At 44.3% G+C, this 10,866-nt stretch overlaps 1 protein-coding gene across 1 annotated transcript in view; it reads left to right on the top strand.

Annotated features, from left to right (window-relative positions):
• The first annotated feature begins 1,042 nt into the window (after positions 1-1,042).
• Positions 1,043-10,866, top strand: part of LOC119649160 (reversion-inducing cysteine-rich protein with Kazal motifs) — a 120,031-nt gene continuing 110,207 nt past the window's right edge. Inside the window, exons 1-2 of the mRNA XM_038051168.1 lie at positions 1,043-1,795; positions 1,853-2,294. Of these exons, the coding sequence (XP_037907096.1) occupies positions 2,141-2,294 (154 nt within the window). The 5' untranslated portion in view covers positions 1,043-1,795; positions 1,853-2,140. The remainder of the gene's footprint in view (positions 1,796-1,852; positions 2,295-10,866) is intronic.

The following is a 10,866-nucleotide window of genomic DNA, read 5'->3' as shown; positions in this document are numbered from 1 at the left end:
TCACCTCTGAGCATCATCTAGGGGGTCAGAACTAGTTTCTCGGGTACCTTGGCGACGTCACACCCCGTATCGTCAGCGACCCGATTTCGGTTTGTCTAGAAGCAACCAAATGTGTGTCCACGGGATAACGCTGCTCTGGTAATTGCTCTCAGCCAATCCGAATGGTTATTTTTCAAATCCTAACTTCAGTAGGGGTTGCAGCAAGGCAGCGAAATTGCGAGAAAATATCCTTTTGGGGTTGGCAATACGTTTGTTTTCATAGGAACGGCGTAGGAGCTAGGGAAAGCTACTTTCTAAACGGACGCAAATGGTTTACACTGAAACGGCTTTACCAAACCTTTCGGCGATTCCGCTTTTTCCACAAGAAACTATTTTTGTTCAGAGATTGAGGAGTCCTAAGTCCGCATCCACTTGATGTCGGACCGGCCTAAATGAAGAGCAACTTACTTCCACTCTTTATGGGCCACGGACTCCTCTTTTTGGGTTTAACACCCAAAGTTTAAAAATAAATGGAGGGACTGAGACGGCTACGGCCTCATCTGGAGCAGCATCTCATGAGTTGCCTTTGCCCTGGTACAAAACCGTAGCCGTCCTCGTCCCCCTTTTCACAAGTAACTTATTAAATGAATAAATGAAATTTTTTTTATTTTTATCCTCATATTCATAATTACACTTGTAATCAACCATCTCGCATGCAATATATCTCATGGGATAATTCATTCAATTAGTATATACACAAACCAGACGCGCAATCAACTGTTATACTATGCTTTCAACTTTCCCTCAGCCGATGCATCTGCACTTTCATAGATACATCGACAGACGATTCCGCATGAGTTCACGCATGCATGCAACCGGCGGCCGTCACCGTCATTTGAGTGACAAATTTCCATGAAATGCAAGCGCTCATTAGAGGGAGAGCAGTTGCGTGCAGGCCGGAATCCCATCGAACCTGGAGTCTCGCGCGACACCACAATTTGTAGGCGGTCATGTATCTGGACGAGCAAATGACCCGCAACTTGCACCACTCGCGTGCGAGCTGGGGGCCGCGGATCAGGTGGTGGTCACTTGAGTTATGTGGGGATAAGCCATGGGCTCGTGGTAGGCCTTATCAGCCGAAGACGCACCGTCGATTTCGGTGGTGACATGCCGCCAAGCTCCGCCGATTTTGGCTCCACTCACGACCGAACGGTCGCCCCACAGCTCCGTCCATCCGGCGTGTCTCCGCGACGTTCTTCGCGTTCAATCTTCAGTTTCTTGGCGGTGAAGATTGCGGCAAGACGCTGCCTGAGGATTTTGTGCGTGAAGCCAAGTGGCGCGGTGTCAACGCCTGAGTAGTCAACGGGGCAAATCTCGGGAAGATTTACGACTGCCAACGCGAAAGGATTTACGGACCGTGGCGAATCTAAAAAACGACACTCTTGTCGAGGCCCTTCCTTTGTATCTTTTTATCTTCAGATACTCGAGAGTGTTGGTTTTTGGGATGGTTCAATAACTTGTGATGGGTTTTATGACCCAGGAGTGGGCTTGAGATATGTAGTGCGGAAGGAAGCTCCTCCATGAATCCTTTTTGAGTATTCCCGGGCTCGTAACGATCTTATTTGGAAGAAGATGCGCGCGCAGATTTCTCAGTGATTAATTGAATGCAATAAAAGTTAATTGAGAGAATTGTTTGTGGTCTGGAGGGTGCCCTGCTTGGAGGGGTAGGACGAGTTGTCTCATTGTGTCGCCGCATCATCTGTGTCTGATATCTACCCTGTGCCCCTTGTTTGCTTCTGAGAAAGCTCCCCGATTGGTAATGCTCGAAATATTCACGAATGTGTTTATAAATTATTTTTAAATCCGTAATCAGCTACAAGAGGCCGTGTCGGACGCGCATTGCTCGCGCTCGTTCAGAATTTGCCACAGTTCGAGCGGAAATGTGTCTTCCCAGCGCGGACGCCGACAATCTCGAGATGTGAATGAGAGAAGTGAGCCAGTGATAAGGGAATGGATGGAAGCAATAAATAGATGGAATCCGAATACGAGATGAGAATTGTCCCAACGGTTTCGAGTTATTGACGGAGATAGTGGCGGTGTGATGGTGGAGTGCGTGTTATCAATGTGAAGTCTCCGCTTTTTATTGCTGAGTTGATAAAACATGACAACTTTGGGAAGGGTGACCCTTGCGGCGGGCGTTCTGCTGACGCTGCTAGTGCCGCATTTGGCTGGAGGTCAGGCAACTTCGGATACAGGAAATGGATTCAATAATGAGCACCACGACGGGGCCGGGAGTGCGCGGAATGCATCACATGGTGAGTGAGGAATGCAAACTTTAATTGAAAGGTCAATCGGTGCAGCAGCTGTGCATACGCTGATGACGATTTAAGTGTGGATTGTAATTGTTCGTCTGCAGTTGCAGTGTGGGAATCATAACAAATGAACTCGTCTGTAGTTGGTAATTGTTTATGATTTGCTTCCTGTTCCATAACAAAGTCAGAAATTCATATAATTTATGATAGTAATGGTTTTTTCACAAACGTGAAGAGATTGGAGTCGTTTCATTTGAAAACTTGCTCTGTTGCAGCCTAGCTTCTATTTTTGCAAACAAAACAAAATCTTATTAAAATCGGTTCAATCTTTGTCGTCTTTTTTTTTTGAGGAGGTGGAAATCTACCAAAGACGCTGGTCTGGACACACTAGCGTGCGGAATTTTTACCCACTAAAACCACCCCAGAATCCCTCCCTGTCTCGCGGAACCACCATAAGGTATTACGTCGTGGGGCGGAGTTAGCTCACTCTAGCTAAGTCACCTTTCTTCCATACGCGGCGCACGTGACCTCGCTTTTTTCCTCTCCCCTGCCTTTCGCTGTTTGTTTTGACCACATCCCAATTCTCTTGATGTGCTACCATTTTCGGCACCAGATTTTCTGGTACCAGCACCTCATCTAGAGTCTCCTCTAGATTCCTCCTTTCTTCCACAAATCTCGGACAGTGGAAGAATACATGGGTCTGGGTCCTCTGGGACTCCCTTACAATTCGGACAGTCAGGTGAGGTCTCCAATTTGAACCCCTGAAGGTATCGGAGATATCCTCCATGTCCCGTGAGAAACTGGGTGAGATTATAATTAATCTCACCGTGTCGTCTCTCCAACCACTCCTTGATGGCAGGAATGAGCCTATGAGTCCGCCGACCCTTTCTCAAGCGTTCCCACCGCTCTTGCCATCTATTTATGGATCTCTCCCTTTCAGCGTTCTTTGTCTCCGATAAGGGAGATATTGGCTCCGCATTGTATATGTTCGCCATCTCATCTGTCAAGATGTCAATCGGTATCATTCCAGAGGTGACGAATGCTGCATCATCTGAGACAGTCCTGAAGGCAGAGCATACCCTCAGGGCTGTCCTCCTGTAGACTGCACCCAAATTGTTAGCGCTAACTGACATCCGCAACATCTCTCTCCAAACCGGGGTTGCATAGAGCATGATGGAAGTTACCACCATGGCTATAAGCAAGCTAGAGGTATAGCGTGGCCCTTCTACGTTTGGCATCATCCTTGCCAGGACCATACTTGCAGTGGATGATTTGTCGCAAACATACTGGACGTGTTGCCTATAACTGAACTTCTAGTTCATCATCACCCGGAAGTGTTTGATGGCCGGCTTGGAAGTGATGATATGATTTCCGATTCTAATACTTCTAATTTCTCTTATGGCGCGTAGTAATGAGGACTGCTTCTGTTTTTTTGCTCCGCAAGGGTCAGACCAGAACTCTCTAGCCAGCTTTTAACAGCACTGATTGTTTCACCTGAGTATAACTCAGCATCTTCGAGATGCTTTGCGGCAACAAACACCGCTATGTCGTCAATGTAATCCAACAGCGTAGCTTCCCTGAAAGGGAAAAATTAAGTACACCGTTGTAGATGATGTACCACAATAGTGGGCCCAATACGAAGCCCAGCGGGACACCCGCTGAAACAACGTACCCTTGGGGTCCGTCATCGGTGTCATACCAAATCCTCCTTTCAGCTAAATAACTGTCGATTATAGCAGCGAGATAGGCGGGAATACCAACTTTCGCTCAGTGGTTGATCTGAGTGTACGGAACCCATACTGCTAATCTGAAAAGCTGCCTTGGCTCTCAACAACGGGGAGGAATCTATTATAAATTACCCGCTCTAACCTTTTCTCTCCAGTGTCCAAAAGACATATGGGTCTGTATGAAGGTGATTATCTTGGAGGTTTTTCAGGTTTAAGCGGAAGTACCAACTTCTGCCGCTGGAAATATCTTCTCGGACATGCACGCTTCGAACAACTCAGCGAACATGTCCAGTCTGGATTTCATCGCAAGCTTAAGGGCCTTATTCGGTACTCCATCCAAATCTAGCGGTTTATTGTCTCCTATTCTACCCCAGATCTCTAGCAGCTCGTCTTTGGTGACTGGCGGAATTACCGTCACATTCAGAGGTGGTTGGAATGTGTCGGTGCCCTTCTCTTGCTGGCGGAATAACCGCTGGATGATTTTCAGCAAGAGGGTAAGACACGTGATCTGCGGAAATGAACGACGAATCGTCCCGTCACGATTCTATAGCACTCCCCCATGGATTTACGTCCGCTTCTGAGCAGTGCCATTAAAACATTTCTTCTTGCTTCATTGCATGACGAGCTTGGGGATTTTGCGGGCTGCCTTACAGGCGCACTCTTTTGACCCTGGTCGATTCCACCAACCGCCCTCTGAGTCGCTCTTCTGGCTCGGTGACAAGCTGATTGAAGGCTGGCCAGTTCACTATTCCACCAGTAGTTTGGTCTTCTACTGGGGAATGAGCATCTCCTAGGCATATAGACGACGCTTTCCGTAGAGGCGCCTGATTTATCAGGTTGATCTAACCGCACCTCTATGAAGGTCTGCTTATCCAAAGCTTTTGCAGACTAGCCTGAAATCTTTCTCGGTTTCGGCCATTATGGGTTTTTGCCCTGTGGCTCGACACATACCTCAAAGAAGATTGCCTGGATATCGCTGTGGGTGTAGCATTCGCTTCTGCATCAGGACATACCACGTGCCAGCGCAGCGCTGATAATGGTCAGGTCTACAACCGAACCTGACCTTCCATTCTGAAAAACGTGTACAGCAACTTCGTTAACTAAAACTATGTCCATCTGCGCAAAAGCTTCTAATAAACTGCGCCCTTTGGCATTTGATTCTCTACTATCCCACTCTAGGGCCAAAGCGTTGAAATCGCTAGCAATCACCTTGCGCCGAGAACAAGATTATCAAGCATTTCCTCAAATTCAGACAGTGTCAAACTAGGTGGGGCGTAGCAGCTGTATACATATGTACCACTTATTTTGGCCCATACAACACCACTGGCTGCCCGACTTGCAGCACATTGTTTGGCCTGTCGACTATAAGCACATATTGCCGCTCCACCAGACGAATCTGTGACCCATATGCCACCGTGAAAGTTTTTATACGGTTCACTTATGATGGGGATTTCCATCTCAAATGTGAACGTGGTCTGCTCAAGTAAATCCTGAGCGTCACTGCATGATTTAGGTTTATTTGAATAAACTTCATTTTCTCATTTTATTGAGCTCCTTCTTAAATTCCGGACATTTACCACTTCCGGCATCGTGTCGGTTATTCCGTCCCTTTTTCAATTCGTATAATAGGCATTTGGAGTCCCTATTGCACTACCTGGCAATATGGTCTTTCTCCCCATACCTTCTGCATCGATCGGATCGATCAATGCTGCTAGTGCATACCTTCGCGAAGTATCTAAACGTGAGGTGTTTAAAGTATCTCTTTAGTGAAGTCTGTTCTCTTAAACGGCAGACAACCCATCCAGTCCGAACTTTTTTGGGCACCAGCAACTTCTGCGCTGCTTCCGCTGGTGCTCGTATTGCAGCGGCTGAGTGCAACCATAGGCTTTTCGTAAGCCCACAACAGACTCCTTGGTAAGTTCTTCTAACTTGAATTGCTCCTTCAAAGCAATACAAATTACTGCTTTCGATGTCACTTCATCAAGATCCTTACATTGTATGTAGATCTCACCGCACTGCGGCATTTTCCCCAAGTGAGTTGAGTACTAAAGCCATCAGTTTTGCCTACACTGGATCTTTTCAGTTCGAACATGAGATCAGCTTTTTGGGTTCTTCGGATCAGTTCACATTTCCGCTCAGATCTTTTAGGCCGGGATCAGCTGCACGTAGGACAGATTGCCCCTACTGGAGATAACAATCGCATCTGGACGAGTTCGTACTTTTGCTTTTCCTTTCGCTTTGTTGCTGGTACCTTTAGTCCATCTATCGTTTTCGTTTGTCTTGGGCTTTGCAACGCTGGCCGGCTTTTCTACATTCGCTGTATACTTTCTTTCTTCTGAAGTATTGGTGCTGGTTTTCAGAATTGCCTGACCACCTTTTTTTCTCTTAGGCGCCTGCTGATTATTCTGAGGATGCCCCTCCTTTTCAAGTACTCATTTATTTCGCGGTGATTCAATGGTAGTACCGTTAGGCGTCAGTTTGGTCGTTTGTGACATTGTTGACACAGCGGGTTCAGCATATCCTTAGTATTCTTTCCTCCATCTGCGATCTATTATAGAGGACTCTAATAGTCCTCACCATATTCTTTATGGTTTGATGCACGTTGTACTTGTCCTTGATAAACTTGGACAACTCCACTATTTTTGGTCCAAGCTGGGTGAAACGTAATTCCTCCTCGTAAAAGAAAGTGCATGAACACATATTTACACATCAATAAGTATGCCCCTATCCGCCAACTGGAGTCGCGTCTGATGGGAGATCTGGCAACTCCTTACAAGCCCGTCTGTCTGTCTGTCGGTCCGTCTCTCTGTCTGTCACACGCGCTTTTCTCAGAAACGGCTGTACCGATTGACACGAAATGATGGTGAGAAGATGGGAACGCCCAGGCATGTTGTGAGTAACATCTTTCTACGTTGGGATTATACATGGAAACGGAGGTGTAAATTTTTTTCTCGCCGAATATAATCACGAAGGATATTAGGCCTTGATTAGTACTTTATGATGCCAGTCTTAGTTTTGACATTTGTTGGAAAGGTGGGGAGTGGGAGGGGTCAGAAGTGAAGATTTCTTTAACAGACCCATTCTCAGGAACTACTCAACCGAAAACCCTGAAAAAAATCATGTCCAGGCCTGAAAATACTCTCCATATCGATATCTGCTTAAATTAAGTTAATAATGGTATATTACTATAATTTTGGGAAAATTGAATAGAAACCTCCTTCAAGTTTGTCTTAGAGTTATAAAAATGTAAGGAGTAGTACTAATAGTAGTATGGATCATGATATTCCCAACTTTGATCAAAATCATACCATTACTAACAAAACTAGAGTAGCTCAATGTTGACTATACCATGTAAACTTACTGCAACTCTTCTTTTTGTTCAGTCCCTGTCCCTTTCGGGGTCGGCTCGTGATCAGTTTCGCCATTTGGTTCTATCAAACGCCTGATCTGGATGCAATCTCGAGGCTTTTAAATCCGCATCCAGCGTATCAAACCACCATTGTTTTGGCCTGCCTTTTGGTCGTCGGTCATTTTCCGTCATTAGGCCTATAATTCATTTGAGGACTCGCAGCTCGAAGGCGTTGATTTTCTCCTCCCTGACCTTATTTATTGGCCTGAGCCAACTAGCCGAATTACTGACTTGGAAATCACTAGTTTTCTTTTACTGTGTATATTTGCAGCCTTTAATATTGACAATACAAGATAATAGGCTTTATTAGAAAGCATGATTGGTCTTTTTATTGCGTCCATTTCATTTTTGTCCTCGGTAATTGTCCCATCTAAGTATATGACGCTGTCCACTTGCTAGCTGCAATTTCAAACTAACATTTTCTCTAAATAGAGTTTTTTTTCTGGTTTGTATGGTTTTGTTTTTAACCCTGTTTATTTTTACCACCACACCTCTTGTCAACCTGTTAGGCTTTACCAGGGCTTTTCCACTAATTACTTTCGATTTTGGTAGGATATTCATTTATGTCGCCCCGACTAGAAGCGCTAAACTAAGACCCACATTGGGCGCCACTTTACAATATTCGAAATTTAAGGAATTTCCATCGAGTTATAGTATCGATACATCACGATAGTTATTTATAATGACTCATAACATCAGTAAATCTAGGAGAAACCAGTTTCTGACTTCAACCGTCAACAAAGCATTGTGTAGTACAGCATCGGATAATATTTCCCATTTTTTCAATAAATTTGGAAACCAATAAAACAATTCATTGTGTCGCTGCCCTCTTGCAAAAATCTTACGAATATCTTTCAAAATATATTAACATGTTCATTTCAGACAAATGACAGAGCTTTTCGTTAGATCTTTAAAACAGAAAATCTCGCTGACTAATCATCTTGAAGACCAATTCTACACATCAAAGTGGAAGTCACATTCTAGCAAATATTCAAAACATTTTGAAGGAAAAATTATTAATCATAACAAACACTCCATCTCCCACTCTGAATGCTTTATAGCCACGAAGCGCTAAGACACAAAAAAGATAAAAAGATACAATAAATCAATAAACATTTCGGTGTCACCCACATACGACATCACTTATTCAAACACGAGAAAAACTCATCTAACAAATTTCCATAAAAACAACACCCGGGCGACAGCCACAGCCGCATCGAACTCTCCTTTCGTATCGCATCTCTATCTTTTCGTCTGTTCCATACGCGTATCTTTACTTCCACGGATCGTGAAGAGACTTGAAAAACTATTTGGTATCATAGCCCGTAGCGCAGAAGTATGGAAGTCGGAAAAGATTGAGCTCCACAGGCAGAAACGAACAGATGTTTCCTAAAACAAACAGAATCTGAAGATGGAATCATGACCAGAAAAGATGCAAGGAAAAACGAAGAAGAATGGAAACACGAGGGCCGCAATAGTAATGGCATTCAGAAAGAGCGATTCGCAACAAATTGATTAATTTTTGGAGGCGACAGCAATTTACCCGAGTGACGATCAATATCACGCCTTGCACAATTGCTACAAGCTGTGAGGATCGATATCGCAGAAAGGCGTGATCGAAGTTAGCGTAGGGGGCGAAAATGAGCTGCTGCAAGATATCAGTTTATGATTGGTGGAAATTCTTTAACCCTGGCGCTATTTGCACAGCATTTTTGAATGTCAACCTAAATAGGGATTTCAAGAAATTTTGCGAAGAGCTTTATCAATTGTGGATAATTCAAGTACTGTCAGAAGCACTTATGTACTTATTTTTAAGGTTTTGTGTAAAACAAAACCTTATTAAAATCGGTTTACTATCTTTTTTTTATGTGCTGGCCTCTGCCATACGGTTATGCTACTCACTAAAACCACTTCCTTCGCATATCCCGCGGGACTACCATTTCGGTATTACTTCGCGGGGCAGGGGAGCAGTTACGAACTGCGCCTCATGTCGTTATTTGTAACTTTCCTCCGAAGCTCCTCCTTCCTCAGCAAATTGTGGATCGCGTTCATTAGTTTTTCCACCGTCTTCCAAGATGTTTCAGAGGCTAGCATGCGGTACACGATATTCTCGGGTGTTAACGTTCATCACGCATGTCGGGCAATACGGGGAATCGTCACGCCCGAAGTGATAAAGGTATGCACAGTACCCTACGTGTCCGCTTAGGAATTGAGTTAGGTAGTAACTAACCACACCGTGTCTTCGTTTGATCCATCCAAATAATAGTGGATAACTCCAGCTGTAGACCGCGAAACAGTCTCCATTACCTTCTTCGGATGGAGGCTCGGTTTGCCATTGCGCTGATCGGCGACGAATATCGTATAATATCCACTTTTTATCACATGTCACTATTCCGCCAGAAGGGATCGCTTCTGTTGCGGGAGAGTAAAGAACTGCAAATTTCCATTCGAAGCGCCATGTTCGTAAGGGCATACGAGGCATTTGTTGAGCTTTTTCACCTTTCCAAGTTGTTGCAAGTGCTGGAATGTCTCTCGCAGACTGACGTGTGTCGGATTCGACTAGCAAACGCAATTCGTCGTTGTCAACCGATGGTCCTGGATCTCCACGTGGCTCACTTCGGAGGTTTACGTCGCCTGACCGGAATCGTTCGAAGCGCCGCCGTGTGGTTCGTTCGTTTACCGTATCAGCTCCAAATGCGCTGTTAATGTTCCTGGTCACCTCCGCTACTTTATTACTGAGTTTTAATTCATACTGAAAAAGTATACGTTCTTGGCTTTTTTCCATCATTTTTTCCTTTTTATTCACAGTTATCACAACGATGGTCAAAACTGAGATGGCTCCTTGATTAAATGTAGGAGTATTTAGACTTCATTATCCTACACCAACAGCGCCAATTGGTGGTGGTTTGATACAGTAAAATCGCAACTAACTTCACTTGATTGCCAAATCGGCAATTTCATGTGCAACAACCTAATACTTTATCGAAAGTCAAGATCACTTTTCAATAACATCCAGACTCCCTAACTGCTGGGAAAATGTCCCATCGCCGCAAAGCCAGTACTAAACGCGATAAGTCCTACTAACATACAGTTTCTGTTAAGTAAAATTTTACTCTCCACATACTATAATCCGTATCTAAAACGATAAGATATTTATTTTACGAAGCAATTTCAACGGATCCTACTTACTTAAATTTACAATTCTCCTACCCAAAGACGGGAAGTTAATCGTTATAGCATTTTGAGCCGGGACATAACATCCGAAATTGCATCGTTAATGATAATTTATGGACACCAATAAAACGTTACTTCACACTTAGTTTTATGTGCATGGCCTCCCCCATTGGCGGTTTGAGGAACTCTTTTAATTTCCAGAGAAGTAAATTCGCTCTGAAATGCGTGTATATTATTTTGTTTAGACATTTATAATCTTTCAATT

The sequence above is a fragment of the Hermetia illucens genome, chromosome 2, assembly GCF_905115235.1.
Source record: "Hermetia illucens chromosome 2, iHerIll2.2.curated.20191125, whole genome shotgun sequence".
NCBI classification, from domain to species: domain Eukaryota; kingdom Metazoa; phylum Arthropoda; class Insecta; order Diptera; family Stratiomyidae; genus Hermetia; species Hermetia illucens.
Note: the sequence above shows the minus strand (reverse complement) of the source record. Positions and strands in the feature narration are given on the sequence as shown.